Source organism: Erithacus rubecula (genome assembly GCF_903797595.1).
Source record: "Erithacus rubecula genome assembly, contig: scaffold_429_arrow_ctg1, whole genome shotgun sequence".
NCBI lineage: Eukaryota > Metazoa > Chordata > Aves > Passeriformes > Muscicapidae > Erithacus > Erithacus rubecula.
In genome coordinates, this window is record NW_027635909.1 from 12,897 (window position 1) to 31,558 (window position 18,662).

General features: G+C 53.1%; 2 protein-coding genes across 2 annotated transcripts in view; both read right to left on the bottom strand.

Annotated features, from left to right (window-relative positions):
* Positions 1–236: 236 nt before the first annotated feature.
* The window catches only part of LOC306815367 (maestro heat-like repeat-containing protein family member 6), a gene marked incomplete at its 5' end in the record, with an annotated part of 63,824 nt that continues 45,398 nt past the window's right edge, over positions 237–18,662 (bottom strand). Inside the window, 6 exons of the mRNA XM_079331938.1 lie at positions 237–528; positions 822–878; positions 1,147–1,249; positions 1,609–1,710; positions 1,855–2,010; positions 2,142–2,318. Coding sequence (XP_079188064.1) covers positions 329–528; positions 822–878; positions 1,147–1,249; positions 1,609–1,710; positions 1,855–2,010; positions 2,142–2,318 — 795 coding nt within the window. The 3' untranslated portion in view covers positions 237–328. The remainder of the gene's footprint in view (positions 529–821; positions 879–1,146; positions 1,250–1,608; positions 1,711–1,854; positions 2,011–2,141; positions 2,319–18,662) is intronic.
* LOC306815366 (maestro heat-like repeat-containing protein family member 6) lies at positions 3,124–4,992 on the bottom strand (the record flags this gene model as incomplete). Its single annotated transcript, XM_079331937.1, has 7 exons — positions 3,124–3,181; positions 3,228–3,365; positions 3,463–3,650; positions 3,879–4,026; positions 4,346–4,494; positions 4,678–4,827; positions 4,936–4,992. The coding sequence occupies 7 exons, from the start codon at positions 4,990–4,992 to the stop codon at positions 3,124–3,126; spliced, it is 888 nt and encodes a 295-aa protein (XP_079188063.1).

Consider the following 18,662-nt stretch of genomic DNA (forward strand, 5'->3'; position numbering starts at 1 on the left):
GCTGGGCCAACCTGCCCAGCACAAGCACCCTTCTTCCCCTCTTCCCCATTGGCCTGAAGACTCTGGCCACCAAAAGAAAGCTCCTGGACCTCTGTGTATACCAACAGCAGTTTATTATTCCTACTAAATTACTAATTTGCTAATTTACTAAATTACTAATTTACTTATTTACTAATTTGCTATTATACTAATTTACTAAATTATTAATTTACTAAATTACTAACTTACTAAATTACTAAATTATTTTCAGTAGGCAAAAGTAAAGTTGATGAAAAGTTGAGCTTGTCCCTGCAAGCTCAGGTGGCCCCAGCAAACACAGCCTCCCACATCAGTTCTCCACAGCACTCCAGCAGCAGAGACGGCCACGGCCACCCAGGGAAGGCCGTGACTTCCAGAGGCGGCGGAATCCATCTCGCATCCGCTGGAGTCGGGAGGAGGGAACGCTCTGTGCAGCTATGCTTATGTACAGAGCTTGATGTGCCAGGCATGAGATGGCAGGGCTGATGTCATCTGCCATGTCCTGAAGGGCTGGAAGAGAGAGAAACAGAGGCACAGTCAGAGCCTGCATCTGCGGGGACCTGGGGAGACCCTCCTGACCCGTCCATGCCCCCCAGCTCTTGCCACGGCCTGGAAGCAGCAGGAGGCAGCAAGGAGCAGCTGGAAGGTGCTGGCCCGAATCTCCTTGGCACAGGCCCCTGAAAGGTCTCTGTGCTCTGCCCACGCCGCCCCTGGTGCGCGCAGGGAGCAGAGCCCTCCGCAGCCCGGGCAGGGCACGCAGCTGCCATCGCCAGCCCCGCTGCCAGCGCGCTGGCCTCACTCACCCCTGCACATCAGCTGGAACTCTCGCTGCTTCTCCTTCAGGACGCGCCCGGCCAGCCCTGGGAACACAGAGCCCGTCACGGCTCTGCCCAGCGGCACAGCTGCCCCACAGCGGCGCTGGCAGCCCTGCGGCCGCAGCACCTCCTTCCCCTGCAGGGCTCAGCCGGGCCCTGGGCGCACCCTGCCGCCCAAGGGCACGGCTGGCACAGGGCGGCAGCAGCCCCGAGGGCAGGCGGGGCTGCACGGCCCGGCCCGGATGGCGGCAGCTGCCGGGGCTGGGGCCGAGCTGCGGCAATGGGGCGGGGAGGGAGCCGGCCTTGTGCTCACCCATGAACCTGACGGCCGCCTCTCGCAGGGGCTCCTGTGGGCTCTGCAGGAAGGGCAGGGCCTGCCGCAGGTGCTCGGCCGCTCGGCCCCTGTTCTCTGCCAGCTGCGGAGAGCGACGGGAGGGAAGGGTCGGGGCGGGCTCTGCCCCTTGGCCCCGGGATCCCCTGCCCGCACAGCCCCGAGGGGGGCAGAGGGCCCGGCAAGGTGCGGTGCTGCCCTGCAGCAGAGCCCGGCTGGGTCAGGGCTCCACCAGCTCCTGCCTTGGGGCCACGGGAGCCTGGAGAAGAGCCCGTGTGGGGCACAGCCCAGGGAAGGGAGCAGCGTGTGGGGCACAGGCCGGTGCCCCTGGGTGCAGCACTGGGCAGGGGCCACAGCTGCCAGCCCCACAGACTGGGCACCGTGGGCAAGGGATTCTCCAGGCTGGGGCTGGGGCTGGGGCTGGGGCTTGCAGGCTGTTCTTACCAAGCACTCGCCAAACCTCCACATCTGATCTGTCATCACCAGGTGCTCCAGATCCCTACTCTTGAGGAAGCTGACTGCAGCAAGCAGCGTTTCCCGAGAGGCCTGCAGAGAGCCAGAGATGCACGGCAGCCCAGGGCACAGGAGCTGCCTCCCTGCGCCAAGGCCAGGAGGAGGCTGGGGCCCACGAGGTGCCAGGGTGCAGGGAGACAGCTGAGCGTGGGGACAGCAGCGCCCAGGAGTCCTCACCTCTGCCACGCGCGTGTTCTCATTGTGGCAGTGGAAGAAGAGCGGGAGCAGGCTCTTGCTCACGAGCATCTTGAGATGTTTTTTCCCCTTTGCCTCTACCAACCTCATCACCTCTTGGAAGAGGCGAATGCAGAGCAGCTGCACATGGTGGTTGTCCTGTTGGAAGGGAAGCAAAAGCCCTCCACATCAGCTGCTCCAGGCCCCTCTGTGCACAGGCCCAGAAATCCATGGGACACCACACTTGGGGGCAGCACCCAGTGGCCGTGGCTGGGGACACAGAGCCTTACGTTGTCCAAGAGCGGCCAGAGCGCGGCAGCCAGCCGCAGGGCGGTGGGGCTGGGTATGGCCAGGTCTCTGTGCAGCAGCAGAGCGCTGAGCACGACGCCGGTCATCTGAACGATGCCTTCATCTGCGTCCCGCAGCAGGTCCGCAAGGCTTTCAGTCAGGCTCTGCATTCTTTTGTACTGCATGGAACACAGGGCTGGCAATCCCACCCTGCTGCTGCTGCTGCAGCCATGGAGCCCAGGGGCCGCAGGCCTGTCCTGCAGCACTCGGGCAGCTGGGCAGCAACGCAGGAGAGCTGGGAGCAGCTGCCACGGCTCCCGAAGCCCAGCTAAGCACAAGGGATTGCTTTCCCCAGCCCCACGCTGCCAGCACAGCTTCAGTCACTGCCTCCTTCTCACCATTGAGGGGTCCCTGCTGAGCACCACCAGGCCTCTGAGCGCCAGGCGACGCATCTCCCTGGACTCGCTTTGCAGGTGCCTGGCCATGATCTCCAGGATGCTGTCACCCCAGTGACTCAAGTACAGGAACTCCAGGACCTGGAAGGCACAAAGCAGTGCCCGGGGTGCCCAGCTGGCAGGAGCTCAGAGCTGCCCAGGGCTGGGCCAAGGCAGCAGCACAGGGCACGGGCACGGTGCCAGATGGCAGCGGCTGTGAGAGGGCAGAGAGGTGGGAGTCAGCTCAGCAGGGCAGCGCTGGCCATGGGGCTCACCTCCACAAGGAAGGCCATGGCGGGCAGTTCCCAGTCTGAAATGCCTTGCCCCAGTAGCTCCAAGAGGCAGGATACGATGCTGGGACACCAGATGACGCAGCCCTGGCTTATCTCCCTGGTGGGGGGAAAAGACACCATTGCCCCTGAGCCGGGTGGGCAAAGCTGTGCCAGGGCTGACTGCCCGAGGCCTGGTCTGTTCCCGAGCAGCCCGTGGGCACTTTGGGAGGCGGCTGTTCCCGGGCACCCTCCTCTCCCAGCCTTTTCCAGTCTGCTCTTCATTCTCTTTGTGACAAGGCCCTCTCACCCATGCGCACGGGAACTGTGTGGGGCACCCTGGGCACAAATGGCAGCAGCAGCAGCCTGGAGAAGGGGGTCTCACCTGGCCAGCAGACGCATGGCATAGTGGTGGGTGTCAGCACACAGCAGCGTGTCCCAGCCCTTCTTGCGTTCCATGGCCAACACCACAGGCTCACACTGGACTTGGTAGAGCAGGACCTTCAGGGTCTGCACTGCAAACCTGTGTGCACAGCAATGCCCAGGTCACGCTGGCAGCCCTGCCTCCCCCTTGGGGGCATGGGAGGGATGGGGAGACTGGCAGGACTGGGATGGAGCACCTTTGGGGGTTGGTGGCAAGGCCGAGTTGCTTCTGGCATCCCTTCCAGAAGGTATCAACCTCCTCTGGTGTATACAGCGTGCTGATGTAAGCTTGGAAGAGCAGATGCAGCAAGAGATGGGGGAAATACTCCAACACTATGGGTGGGCACCAGGTCAAGTTGAAGACATTCCACAGTGTCACGGTTGCCTGGAAAAAATGAAGCACCCAGAGACAAGAGTAGGTGCCAAGACATCCATGTGGCAGGGCCTGAGCGTGCGAGGGAGAGGCCGGGGGAGACACCGTGGGAGCAGCCGGCCTGGTGCCCCAGGTTCAGCGCAGTGCCTGAGGCAGGGAGATGCAGCTGTGGGGAGGACAGAGAGCTGGCTGCTCCAGAGGTGGCCTAGGGGCAAGCAGAGGTCAGTTGCAGGAACTCACAGCCAGAGCAAAGACGCCTGTTTTGTCCCCATCGGAGGTGTAGGCATTGTCCACTGGCCAGGCCCTCAGCAGACTGAGGAGGATGAGCAGCGCCGGCTCCGCGGTGCCAGTGGAGGTCAGGATCAGCCCCCACATGGCCGCAGCAGCTCTGTGGGGTCAGGGCTCTGTGTCAGGGGGTCCGGGCCACAGCACCGTGGCCTGGGCTGCTGCAGGGGCCCGCGCCGGCCCTCAGCCCTGCCTCTGCCCACTGGCCCCGGCCGGCGGCGCCCAGCCAGCCCACGGGGGTGCAGCCCCGCGAGGGAGGGAGCGTGGCAGCACGCTCAGGGGCTGACATGGCAGCACGGCAAACGGAGGGGCCGCAGGGGCCTGCAGCTGTGCGCCTGTGTGGCACTCAGCAGGGACAGGCTCTGCAGGGTAACGGGGGATGAACCCTAAGGCCTCAAGGCAGGTGGGGCTGCCCAAGGTACCTGTCACCCGACGGGGCCCAGCGCAGGAGAGTCATCAGCACATCGTAGGGGTATTTCTTGGTCAGCTCCAGCAGGCTCCTGTCCAGCCTGTGCCCAGCAGACTCATTGGCCGTGAGCCACTTGTGGATGTATCTCACCATGGCGGGCACCTGCAGAAGGCACGGGGAGACCTGGAGACCTGCCAGAGCAGCAACTTGCCCAGCTTCCCCTGAGAAGTGCTGCCCTTCCCACCACATTGGGCTGGGCCTCAGAGGCTGAGGGAACCCAGCAGAGCCAGCCTGAGGCGCCACACAATTCCTGGGGTGATCAAGCCTTGGCCACAGGCTGCTTACTTGCATTGGATTGGAGACACCCTTCTCCACAAGCAAATCCAGCATGGCAGCGCTGGTCTCAGCACCGAAGAGGTGCAAGTTTGCCAAAGGCCCAGTGCCCACACCGGCGGTCTCTTCCCGCCAAATGGACGTGATGAATTCACAGACCATCTGCAGGAGAAGGGCAGGAAGAGAGGGAGAATCCATGGAGTGTTCCAAGCACGGTGCTGGGCTGAGCAGTGGCAGCAGGCCCAGCCCAGGTGGGGATGGCTGCAGTACCTGCGCTGCTCTGCGGAAGCGGCCACGGGCAGGGTGCTGCTCTTGTGTGCGGTCCATGGCTGCACCTGGCACAGAGCGAGCGCAGCCAGGGCTGAGGGGCTGCGGGAGAGGCCGGAGAGCAGAGCCCAGCCCTGCGTTCCCAGGCAGGGACAGCCCGGCATGCACCAGCCCTGTGGCCCAGCTCTGGCACTCACCCTCCTGCTGCAGCTGGAGCTGCTGCAGCTCTCCAGGCTGCTGCGCTGAGGCAGCTGCAGCCTCCTCCTCCTCCTTCACCCAGGCCAGCTTGGGCACCCTGGGGGGTGTCTGCTCCATGTCTCTGTTTGCAAGGCTTGCAGGAGAGATGCCTTGAAAAAACTCCAAGATCAAGTGCTGCAGTTGTGCCTTGAAGGCCCAGCTGCAACAGAGAAGCCTTGGGAAGGCTGAAGGACAGTAAGTCCTGCAGTCTGGCCTCGAGGTCACCTGCACAGTAAGGCTTTGGGAAAGCTCCGGGTCAGCAGGGAACGAGCTGGCTGTGCGGGGGCTCCTCACAGCAGCGCTCTCTCCGTCCTGTCCCGACGCGTGCACTGAGCACTGTGGCGTGGCCGTGTCGCCGCCAGCACCTATGTCACCACGTGTCACAAAGGGTCACCCTTGTGCAGTGTGCTCTGTTCCATCCCACGGTGACCTCGGTGCAGTGTGTCACAAAGAGCCCTAGGACACACCCTCACATGCCCTGGGGACACCCCCCCCCCCCCAAACTGCCCCAATTGCAAGGAGGACGTTCCCCGAGTGTCAAGGACAGCCCAAGAGGAACTTCAGGAGCGGCTCAAACAACAAGCAGATGTTCCTCTGCTCTGCCTGCTCAGGGCAGCAGAAGGAGCCCCCACGGTTGCCGATGCAGCTGCAGCAGGAAGGGCACCCGTGCTTCCACAGGAGCTGCCAGGGCCTCTGTGGGACATGACCCGGTGCTGGGTGGCCGTCACACACGCAGGGCTGTGACACGGACACGGGACGTGTGGCCCAGGGCGCCAATGCTGCTCTGAGCCCTGGGGCCTGGGCAGCACTGGAATCAGCAGGTGTGGCAGAGTCCCTGCCAAAGGAGACCTGCCACCCCCGAGCCGTGCCAGTGCTGGTGCCTGCTCCTGCCACAGAGAGCTGTGCCCCCGGGGCACTTCTGTGCCAGAGGAGAGCCCAAGCCCACGTGCATTGGTGCCCGTGCTCCTTTCTGCAGGTGCCTGTTGGCAGGAGCACCTGGAGCAATTGGTGGCAACACCTGGTCTTTGTCAGAAGGCAGAAGCAGTTGCTCATTCCTGGAATGATTTTTGCCCCATCTGCAGCCCCTGCTGTGGAACACAGGAGAGCCAGACCCTCTGTGATCACCTGCCCTGCATCTGCCCCGTTCCAGCCTCCTGCCTCTGCAGACACAGCTGATCACCTGGACACAAACGGTGAGTGAGGAGCCGCCGCTCCAGCCCGTTCCCACCCGAAACTGGCGTGGCCGCTGCCGCCCCCTCCCACCTGCCCTCTGCAGCTCTGGGCTTTGTTCCAGCTGCAGGACTGGGACCAAGCACAGAGACAGCGTGCTTGCATCTAAAGAAGGGACTGAAACCGAGTTATCTCTTCTGTTCTGTTAACAATTTTAACAACTGCTGTTGTTTTCTGCTTGAATGGTTAGATATATTAGTAAAAGAGCTGTTATTCCTACTCCCTTATCTCTTCCTCAGAGTCCTTGATTCAAACAATTATAATACTTGGGGGGAGTGGAACTAAAGTCTCTATTTCAAAGGGAAACTGCTGCCTTTACTGGCAGACACCTGTCCTTTCAAGCCAGGACATTTAGTTACCTCAACCATTTGATTTTAAAATCCTTAAAAGAAGTCTTCTTAATTAATAAAGAAAAGGGGAGTTGTGGAGACTGAAGGCATTCCCAGGTAGAGAAAGCAACTCCTGTTCTGCTCCCTGGGTCAGCCTCGTCCCCTCTCCCTGTCTGTCAGTCTTTCGGTCACTCCCGCCTGTCGCAGCACGCTGAGAGTCGTGTATAATAAGGACAAGGACTTCTTGAGCGTATGAGGCTAAAGAAGCATTTTATTGAAAAACCAAACCATATTTAGTGTGGTTCGCAAGTCTCGAACAGGACAGCAGTCCATTGGACAATAGGAGAAAACATCGCCTGTCATGTAGCACGAGAACTGTTTCTCAGTCAACATCAGGTGCTAATCTCTGTTTATTAATTCCTTTCTGTTTACAGAAAGTTATCATCCTGGGAAAGGCTCAGGCTGGAGCTGAGAAACTGTCTCAGCCTGGGAAAAAGTTGCCCAGCCTGAGAAAAAGAGCTCAGATCCTGAAAAAGGCCTAGCAAACCGTGCCTGGGCCTTCAGTGGTGTCCATCCCGGCCCTGTTTCTCTGTTGGCCCCCATGCCCTAACCCCTCCCTTGTAACACCCCCATGTCCCCTAGTAATTGGTCTCTGATGTTCTACCCGCCCTGACAATCCCATGTATTTAATCTTGACTCTCACAAAGTACCAAGCCTTTGCTCCCTGAACCCTGGACCATGCACACGCGGGCTGAAATAAAACATCTCTGTAAAACCCCTGCAAAGGCCCTTCCCGCTCTTTTACTTGCTTTCACTCCAAGCAACACCAGATGCAACAGTTGTGGTTTGTACATTGTACTGAATGATTTGTTCTGTACTCCCCCAGGTCTGTGGAGTTGATTCAGCCCTCCCTTCGCCCCTCTCCGCTGGCAGGATCTCATTGGTTATGGTTCGGTTTCTCCCCTCCCCTCTGGCTGGGTTTAAAATTCCCCACCATACTTTGTTCTGCCTCTCTCACTTCCCTTGGAATCTGATTGGGAATAAACTGCTGGACAATATCCAGGGAAAAGGAGCCTCCTTTGTCTTTTACCTTTGTCCATGTGGGTTCCACATTCTCCCCTGGTCCAGAGCAAGCCCAGAGGGACCAGAGAGAAGAAAGAACCCACAGGGATGAGGCTGAGCCGCAGCCCCATTCCTAATTTCTCACAATCTACTCTCCTACACAGAAACTCCTGAAAATCCATCCCAGGCACATTAAACACTTCTTGTGTGGGCCCCTGAGGGCCACGAGGATTCTTATGAACTCCCCTCCCATCAGTCCCTCCTGGGCAGTGCTGGGCATTAGCGCAGCTCCTGGGGCTGTCCAGGCACCAGCTGCTGCCACAGGGCTCGGGCTTGCTGCACTTGGGTATTAAACACGACAAATCTGGGGAGGGGCACAGCCCTAGAAACCAGGACTTTGCCCTCAGGAGCTTGGAGCTGCTCAAGGGGAATAAAGGATCCCCTGCACACACCGATTCCCCCGGCAGCAGCTCTGCCCCGCCAAGAACAGGGCTGTGTTTGGGAGAGGGAGGATGGCTGGGATGGCGCCTGGCATGAGACAGCCACACGTTGGGATGAAGAGCTTGGGGAGATCCCGTTACTCAGGAGGTTTTGGAGCACCTTGCAATCCTGAGGGATGAGTTACTGGGAGGGGGAAGTCAACTGGCTCTTGTCAAGTTGTTCATGGGTCTGGGTCTTCAAAGAGACTAGAGCAGCTGTTGGTTGCTGTAAAGTTGTTTATTGCAGAAGTGCATCAGTCTCAAAGGCAAAGAGTTCAGAATATTAAAGTCCAGGCTAAAAGCTTTTGGCATAGAGTCCTGAGAAGGAGAAGCAGCAGCAGCCTGGCATTTCTTCTGCTTCCAGGTGGTGATAAAGATGGTGGTCTCTCACCCAAGTGCAAGGGGCTTTATTTGTAAATCATCCAATGAGCTAAAAACATTCCTTCTAAAGCTACTAGAATCTTAGTTCTAGACTATGAAAGTAATGTTATAGTTTACATATATAGTTCTGTCTATTCCTGTAAATAGCTCTATCTGTTCTATCTAGAAAAATGTAAGCAATGTTCTTACTATGTTTTCATTATGTCTGTGTACTGATTTGAAACCAAAACCAGTGAGAGACTACAAGTCAGAAATATAACTTAATAGGAAAAAGAAAATAAAATACATGCAATAGTAAAAAAACCCCCGTAGACAAAGTCAGAATACAATATGACACCCTGCTAGTTAGGGTGGTGGTAGCAGTCCAGATGAAGTGATCTTGTTGAAGTAGTGATCCTGTAGAAAGGTCTGGCAGCTCTTGTCCTCTGGAAACCAGTGGGTAAGGGCTGCCTTGGTGCTCCAAATCTTAGTTTTTATTTGGTAGGAAATGCTTGGCTCCTTCCCATGGGTGGAGCATCTCACAAAGGGATGATGTAATTTTATCAGTTTTGCAGTGGGATTCAATTTCCCATTAACAGAAGATTTCTTCCTGGAGGAAGGGTGGGTTGTGGAAAGGATAAAGAACACTGCCTCACCAGGTTTTCTGCAGAGGGCCCATTAGCAGAGGATATCTCCCACGGAGATAAGGAACTCTGCCCCATTTGGTTTCCACAGTTCATGAAGATGGTGATAGAACACATACTTTTGGGCACATCTTCACATTGTAACCCAGGACACTCTGGGGCTAAGTTTTTGAACTATTAACTAGATTTTAGGGCTTTTAACTCTCTTAAGGCACTTATAGTATATTCTTACTGAAAACTAAAACTCCTACTTCATATCTATGTAACTTAATAATATTCCTACTTACTTCAAACTAAGACTTGTACTTCATGTCTGTGGCTTAATATATTTTAATTTCTCCAAAGGGTTTAATTCAATCCCTGCATTCTTCTCTCTCTCTGAGGGACTCAGAGAACCTTCTATTTAACACAGTCCAACAGGCTCTGACATTGGAGTGGGACCCCACAGGGAAGGACGTTGGGAGCCCTTATTAGGGAAGATCCTGCTGCTTTCTGCCAGTTTTAAGGGGTTATAAATTTGGGGGGGGGGCTTCGGAGATTTCCCAGTTAATTTATGGGTGGAGGTGGCCCCTTTTTAGGGAGAATCCTGATGCTTTCTGCCAATTTCAGGGATTCTAAGAGGCTTGTAGTGGACGCACTTCCATGGGTTCTGATATCACCCGCCCACACATGAAACTGGTCCGGACTGGTGCTCCCAGTGCTGCATGGGGTGGGCAGTGGGGACCCCCCCATGGCACAGCACAGCTGCTTTGGGGCTGGTGGCACCGCCCGGCGCTGGGCATGGGGCGTGTTGGGGGAGCTGGGGCCGTACTGGTGGTACTGGGAGCTCACCTGCCTGGGGACCAGCAGGACTCAGGTGAACGTGTGTGCTCCCCCCGGGGACCCCCAGCCTGGTGCCACTCTGCCTCCAAAGAGCTGCTCCCAGTATTCCCAAGAAAGCTTCCCAGTTTGCTTGGTCCTGTTTATTGGGGGTCAGCAGGGAAGGAGCTGGAGAGACCCCATGAGGGGAGCCAAGATTGGAGGGGGGCAGAACAGGCCCTGACATGGATTGGGAATGGGGACCCCCAGGAAAGGTCATGTCCCCCTTTTCTCACCCTGCTCTGGGGCGCCTTGGGATGAGCCTGAACCCCAACACGGCACTGGGCCAATCCCAAAGGTGCTGGAAATCCTCTAAGATGCCAGGGGAATTTGGGGGTGCATGGGGGGTGCCCAGACTGGGCCAAGAGCACAGCACTGCCCCAGCCCAACCTGCCCCAGCTCCATCCCAGCTCCTCCCGCGGGATGCAACTTGTTGGGAAAATGGGGGGAGCCAAGGGTGGGCGCTGGGCCCAGGGGGAGCAGGAGAAGGGATGGAGGAGGGCCAAGGAAGGAGCAGAAGGGCCATAAAGAATAGGAAGTGGATGCAGTACTAGAAAGCAGGAAGAGTGGGACCCCTACCAGTACAATTTAGGAGTACCAGCCCCCTCCCTCACTTCTGGGGTTCCCAGCTTCTCTTTTCCCATGCTCTTCCATGCCTTCCCCACTGCACCCCAATCCACCACCCCATTCCACATGCTTGGTTTTGGGGGTTCCATGCCCCTCCTCCTTACTCTGGAGGTCCCATACTTCTTATCTCACAATTCAGGCACCTCATTGCTGCTTTTTCCTGGGAAGAATTCCTGAGATTTGTGAGTTTTTGGGTTGCAGTTTTGGAAGGGGACAGCTCTGTCTGGCTTTCCCCTCCCTCTTGGGGCCTCTCAGCTACCACCGCCCCCTGGGAGTGCTGGCATTTCCCTCCTGGGGACAAGGACCTTCATTCCCTTCCAGGAGCCCAATGCCTGGCTGGGGCTCCAGGGCAGGGGGTCCTTGAGCAGCTGCCCCAGAACCTCTGCCAGGGTCTCCCAGCGCAGCTGGAGCCGCTCGGCCTGGGGTCCCCAAAACCCTCAGCAAGCCCCAAGTGCCTCCCAGGAACCCTCAACCCCCTCAAACCCAGCATCCCCCACAGCCCCTGCAAGTCCCCCCCATGGCACCAGCCTTGGCCACGTCCCCACATGTCACTGGCCATGTCCCACTGTGTTCTCACCCATGGCCATGTCCCTACCATGTTCCCATCCCTGTCATTGTCCCCCACATCTCCATCCATGTCTCCCCCATGTCCCCACGAATGGCCACATCCTCCTCCATGTCCATTTGTCCCCAAGTCACTCTCTGTGTCTGTGTCCTGCCATGTCTCTGTCCCCCCATGTCCCCACCCATGTATTAGTTCAAAAGCAAATCAAGTCCAGAAGAAAAGCATTTCCTTGTCCATGCCAGCTGATGATCCAAGTGCTTGGGTGGCAGAGAAGAAACTTTTCTGGATGGATTTCCGTTCCAGTGTCTCCAAACTCTAGGTCTTTGCCCAAATCCATCACCATTTTGCTTCAGAAGACACCCTTTAATAATAGGAAATCACAATTGTGTGATCACTTAGGTTGGAAAAGACCTCCAACATCATTCAGTATTACTGAATGTCAACAGAATACAGGATTGAAAGGAGAACATTTTCTGGGGTTGAAAGGCAACAAATGCACTCTCCCCAAGGAATTCCCAATGTTGGTTTGTATCCAGATGGATGGTCCCGCCCCCGTGTTCCTCCAGGTGCCCACAGGGAGACAGGATGATGCAGAACCCCCTCCCCACTCTCGCCAGGTGTCTTCCCAACACGGATCATCACGACCACGAATCAGCAGGGCTCTGCCCAATGGGGGTCACTGGGGATCATCCAACACCAATCCTTCCATGGGGGAAGGAGCTGGAGCAGAGCACGAAGCTCTGCCCACAGTTGGGGCACTCACAGGGCTTCCCTTAGCGGTGCCTTCGTTGGTGGTGGGTCAAGGTGGAGCTCTGTGAGAAGCTCTTCCCACACTCAGGACACTCGTAGGGCCTCTCCCCAGTGTGGATGCGCCGGTGCACAGCGAGGGTGAAATTTCGCTTGAATCCCTTCCCGCAGTCGGGGCAGCGGAAGGGCCTCTCCTCTGTGTGAATCTTCTCATGTTCCAGGAGATTGTAGCTGGTGTAAAACGTCTTCCCACATTTGGGACACTCGTAGGGCCTCTCCCCAGTGTGGATGCGCCGGTGCACAGTGAGGGTGGAATTTCGCTTGAATCCCTTCCCGCAGTCGGGGCAGCGGAAGGGCCTCTCCTCTGTGTGAATCCGCTCATGTCTGATCAGAGTGGAGCTTCTCGGAAACCTCTTCCCACACACAGGACACTCGTAGGGCCTCTCTCCCGTGTGGTTGTGCTGGTGTTTTCTCAGGTCTGACCTCAGCCTGAAGCTCTTCCCACATTCCAAGCAGGGGTAGGGCCGCTCCCCAGTGTGGATCACCTGGTGCTGCCTCAGACTGGAGCCACAGCTGAAGCTCTTCCCACATTTCCCACACTCGTAGGGCTTCTCCCCACTGTGGATCATCTGGTGCCGGGCCAGGCTGGAGCTGTCTCTGAATCCCATCCCACATTCCCCACATTCGCAGGGATACTCTCCAGTGTGGATCATCTGGTGCCGGATCAGTTTGGAGCTGTCTCTAAATCCCTTCCCGCATGTCCCACACTCGTAGGGACGTTCCCCAGTGTGGATCATCAGGTGTTTGCTCAGGTCAGAGCTCCGGCTGAAGCCCTTCCCACATTCCAAGCACTTGTGGGGCTTCTCCCCTCCATGAGGCTTCTCCACCAGCTCTGAGCTCTGCCTGCATCTCCGGCCGCCTTCCCGGCTCAGGGAGGGTCTTTCCTCCTCGCAGCTCCCTGGGCTGGGTTTGCAGCCCCTCCTCATGAGGGATCTCTGGGCCTTTTCTTCCTGCTCCATCTGCCCACACTTTGGGAACAAAAAAATCCTGGTTTGGGGGAAAAACAAGAGGAGAGGGCATTAGGCTGGGGGTTCCTCCTTGCCCAAGTGCAACTCAGGAAGACACTGGGTGTCCTGTGTGTGTCAGAACCTGCAAAACACCAAGATGCAGCCCAAAAATCCTCCAAACATCACAACACAGATGAAAATCCCACCAAACAGCAAGATTTGGCCAAAACCCCATCCAAAATAGAAAGATTCAGCCCCTGCTAAAAACAAAAACACCAACATTTAGCCCAGTAAAGCTCACAAAGATCAAGATTCACCCCTGTGATAATCAGGGATCCCTCTCTCTGGTCACCTGCTGCATGTGATGGGGACAACGCTCCTGGGGCTGGGGAGAGGCTGCAGACACAGGGAGGGCTGGAACCTTGTGCTGCTTCCTGTTTCTGCTCCTCCTTCTCCTGTGTCCCTACTCTTCCTCACATTCCTCTTCCTCCTACTCTTCCTCATTGTCCTGCACAATCCCACCTTTTCCTCCCACGTGCAGCGTTTGACCATTTGCATTGGGATTATTTGTGTATATATGTTGGTGACTCTTAGTGATATCAAAATTTTGGTATGGTTTTTTTGATGTTCACCTTAAGGATGGATTTTATAACACCAGAAGAGCTTTAAAGGTAACACTTTAACAGATAAAATGTTAATAGAATATTGTTACTACGAAAAAAAAATAGCAGATTTTGGGGGGGGCACATATGAGTCATCCAATGGCTGCTCTGGAAGAGAAGCCGGGATTCCAGGCAGCCAGGAGAGGTTAGAAATGCACATTAACACTGCTGGGGCAAAGTGTGGACAAGGTACCAGGATATTCTTGCCTGGGAGAGGAATTGGGCTGATTCCCTCTGGCCCTCACCCCAAGCTCTGCCTGCCTGCACAGATGGAAATTGCACAGCTAAAGGCAGAGCCCATAGTGAGGATATCTGACTGCAACAGAAATTGGTTAAGCTGCAAAGAGAAACAGCAAATGGAGAATGTTGTTAAAACTTTACTAAATAAAAGTAAATATCCCTCTCCTCAGTCCAACATGTGCTGTCACTGTCTAGTTATACAGAGTGCATTAGAGCACTGGGGTGTTTTTGCTCGTCCAGAGAAACCAGTTGGGAATCCAAGTATTTGATGATTTAATTAGAGAAAAGTGGTCAATTGATGCAGCCCTGGCTGGCTGGTGCTCCTGCTCCCAAAATTGAGGAAAACATGAAGAGACACCACAACAAATCCTACAATATCATGGACCACTCTCTGGGAACCCTAAGAAATACATATCAGGAGACAGAAAATTGGAGTGGCATAATGAGGTTAAAAACTAAATATTATTATAATTCTTACTACTATGATTAATATTCATTATGCTATTATTATTAATGCTATTATTATTTTTTCATGTACTAAGGAATGTATTATCAGTCCTTGAAATAATAATCAATTCGACAGCACCAGCTCCTGACATTCCTGCTGACCAATCCAAAGAAAGGAAGAACAAGATATTTCACCATGGGAGAGAATCAGATTATCTTTCAACAGAAGGAGGAGAAGTTTGTGGAAAATTAAGTGATGCAAACAGCTGTTTGCAAATAGATGATAACTGAAAAGGGGTGAAACAGATAACAAAGGAAATACTAAAATAAATCATATTCTGGTCCAAATGTACAGAGGATGGCAATGGCACATGTGTTTGTGGTTCCCTGGCAGACCATGGGTTAAACGAATGCTGTTCCTCCCCTGATGTGCTGCAGCAACTCTCATCTTTTTCCCATGCCCGACACCTTGCTGAGTGCAGCTCATTCAGCAGCTGAGCAAGGGGATGCAGGTGGCAGCCAGGCCTGATCCAGAAACGGCTGCAAAAGGACAGGGAGGGAGGGCACTGAGAATAATCCCAAAATCAAAGAGGGACCAGGAGAAAAAACAGAGTCAATGAGTGAATCTGCTTAGAGAAAGGGCCAGGGACTTGTACATGAGGAAGCAATGGGAGAAATCTTCAGTTTCAGAACATGTTGCTAATTGACATGGACTGCTGCTGAGCCAAGATCCTGAACTTCGAGAAGAAGAAACACTTAACAGAGCCATGTGATAATTGATAAGTGATTTTGCTAATCATAGAAGTTTTGGAGTTGGTATAAACCAGCATACTTAAAATAAGAAAAGAACATGGACCTAGATAAAGGGAAATTATGATTAAACCCATTCTGTTTAAATCCTCCTGTTACAAATTTTCTAAATTGAATATTGCATACCAGTTTGTAAAAGGAAAAAAAAAAGGGCTTTCCACAGTCTGAAAGTTTTGCAGAATCAGATTTCCTGCCTTTGTGTAATCAATCACAAACTATCTGCTAAAGACCAGGCTTCCTACTTCTCCTGTTTTTTATCTACCAAGACCAGATGGTTACAGGACCAATTGTCTGAAGAACTGTCCCACAGAAGTTTGGAAGTTTTCTTTGACCACCACTGCTTACCTCGCAGAATTACTACAACAAAACAATAATAATTATTGATGACTACAAGGAAAACCATACTATAAAGAGGGAACTGCAAACCAAGTTAGATGGAAGCGTGGAGTGGGAAGTGACCCCTCATGTTTCCCAGTGCTGCTTGCTCCATCTATACAAAATAAAGCAATCTAAATTTTGCTAAGCATCAAGACATTTTAGAACAATTTGGTGCCAAAACCCAGGACGTCCTTGGAGCCCTGAGAGGCGCTGGGATTTCGGGGAGGCGCCCCATTACTGTGGCCCCGGTTTGTCAGTGGCTCTCGGGACCCAACGACCTCACGATAGAGACTGAGCAAGGAAAGAGCTCCCCTGAAAACTGCAGCAAAATCACCTGTAATTCTTGTGCAGGAAGACCCAGACAGGAGCATGGAAGCTGTAAGTAATTGTCAGGTTGGGTGGAGGTGACTGTGTGCTTGCCTGAATGAGACGTGGATTTTGCCATCAAGCGAGAGCAGAGTCCTTCCATCCGCGGTTCCGGGATCCCGCCAGGGACCCGGCCGGGGAAGGGACAAAGCGAGTGAGGGGAGGCTGCTTTTCCCATCCTAGCCCAGGGAGAAGCTGGGTTCTTTTCCCATCCCAGCCCAGGCAGAGGTGGGACCTGGGCAGGGAAAAGCAGAGAGCAACACACGAGTCACAGGGGGAAGAGGGAAAAAGCTGCTTTTGCCATCCCAGCCCAGGGAGAGGCTCCTTCCCATCCTGACCCAAGCAGATGCAGGATCCAGGCAGAACACAAGGGGAGCACAAACACCTCAAAATAGTCCCTTGAGGTAAAAATGGGACAAAGAAAGAGTAAGGTTTTAAATCTGAATGACCCACAAAGGGGTTCAAGTTCCTGTGATCCACAAAGCAATAAAGACAAGACACGTAGGTTGGCAGAAATACCACCAGGCAGCCCTTTGGCAATAATATTAAGATGCTGGGACACAGGGGAGTTATACAAAGGCCATCTAAAGAAAAATTGTAAAGAGAGGATACAGGAGGAGAACATGTTCCAGGGGGACGAATAGGGGTGTCAGGGGCTGTATGTATTTGGAACCTTACCATCTAAAGAGTCCTTGATAAAATTAAGAATCGGTCCCAAGGGAGAGGAGCTGGAATTTTTAGTAGATACAGGAGCAAAAAAATCCACTATTAAACATCTACCAAAAAGGTGTAAACCTAGCACTCGTAGTTGGAGCAAAAGGTAAACCATTTCCAGTCCCTGTTATTAAAAATGTGCAAATTGAGACCCAGAGCAAACCTGAATTAAATGATCTGCTGCTACTGTCAGAGGCAGAAAATAATTTATTGGGGAGAGATTTAATAATAGCATTGGATTTGAAAACTGAAGTATCCCAGGGGCAACTAAAAATTTATGCCTTAACCTGAAAAAATGAGGAACAAATATATCCTGAGGTGTGGTATACCCCTGGGGAAATCGTAAAGTTAGAAATAAAACCTACCAAAGTGAAAATCACTGATCCAATTTGCCTGTCCGAGTTCATCAATATCCAATATCACTGGAAGGGAGACAGGGCCTTAAACCTGTCACAGAAAACTTTGTGCAACAAGGCACTTTAGAACCACATATGTCCCCACATAATACTCTTACTTTGCCTGTCAAAAACACAAACAGGAATTACAGATTGGTACAGAATTTGAGGGCTATAAATCAACAAACTGTTACCAAATTTCCTACAGCATCAAACCCTTAAACTCCCTTAAATCAGCTGTTCCCTGACTACACTTGGTATAGTGCAATAGATCTAAAAGATGCATTCTGGGCATGCCCATCAGCAAAAGTAGTAGAGATTATTTTACCTTTGAATGGGAAGATCCTGATAAGGACAGAAAACAATTGCATTAGACAGTATTGACTCAGGGCTTTACAGAACCCCCAATCTCTTTGGGCAAGCCCTAGAAGAATTGATGCAGTCTTTTGAGCCACCAGAAGAGGTGAAATTGTTACAATATGTAGATGATCTATTAATAGCAGGAAAAGACGAGAAATCTACTAAAAATGGGACTATAAAACTTTTAAACTTCTTGAAACAATAGGGTTTGAAGGTATCCAAAGCTAAATTACAATTCACAAAACCAGAAGTAAAATATTTAGGACATTGCCTAAGTAAAGGGAAAAAGAAATTAGATCCTAATACAGTCACTGGAATACTAAGCCTGGGACCTCCAAAGACCAAAAAAGAAGTCAGGAAAATTTTGGGACTGCTGGGATACTGTCGTCAATGGATAGAGGGATTCAGTGAGAAAGTGAAATTGCTATATGAAAAACTTAACACTAATCACCAAAAATGGACAAAGGAGGATGATAAAAGTTTTGAAAAGGTCAAATAGGCTTTAATTCAAGCCCCTGTACTAAGTCTGGCAGATTTGGAGAGACCATTTCAATCACTTGTAAACAGCTCTGATCAAAGGGCACATGGGCTGCTCACTCAGGAATGGGCAGGCAGTCGACAGCCAGTGGGATTTTATTCTAAACTGCCAGACCCTGTCAGACAGGGCTGGCCCACATGTCTACAGGACCCAGTGGCCACAGCACTTTTAATTGAAGAAGCCCAAAAAGTCACATTTGGGGCACCCCTAGTGGTACACAGCCCCATGATGTAAGGAAAATTCTGAATCAAAAAGCCAAGAAATGGCTAACCAATGCCCTAATATTAAAATATGAAACTATTCTAATCACTTCCCCAGACTTAGAGATAAAAGCAACTGCTCAAAGTCCTGCACAATTCCTATATGGGGAACCAGGAGAAAATTTAGAACATGATTGTCTGGACATTACAGAGTTACAAACAGAAAATAGACCTGACCTGGGGCAAGCTGAACTTAATGATGGAGTAAAATTGTTTATAGACAGGTCATCCAGAGCAATAGAAGGAAAAAGAAAATTGGGATATGCCATAGTAGGAGAAGAAGAATTAAAATTACTGGAAACCAAACCTTTAAATGCAACATGGTGTTCAGGCTTGTGAACAATTTGCTCTTTACAGGGCACTATCTCAATTAAAGGGTAAAAAAGGGACCATATTACAGATTTGGGGAAAAGGG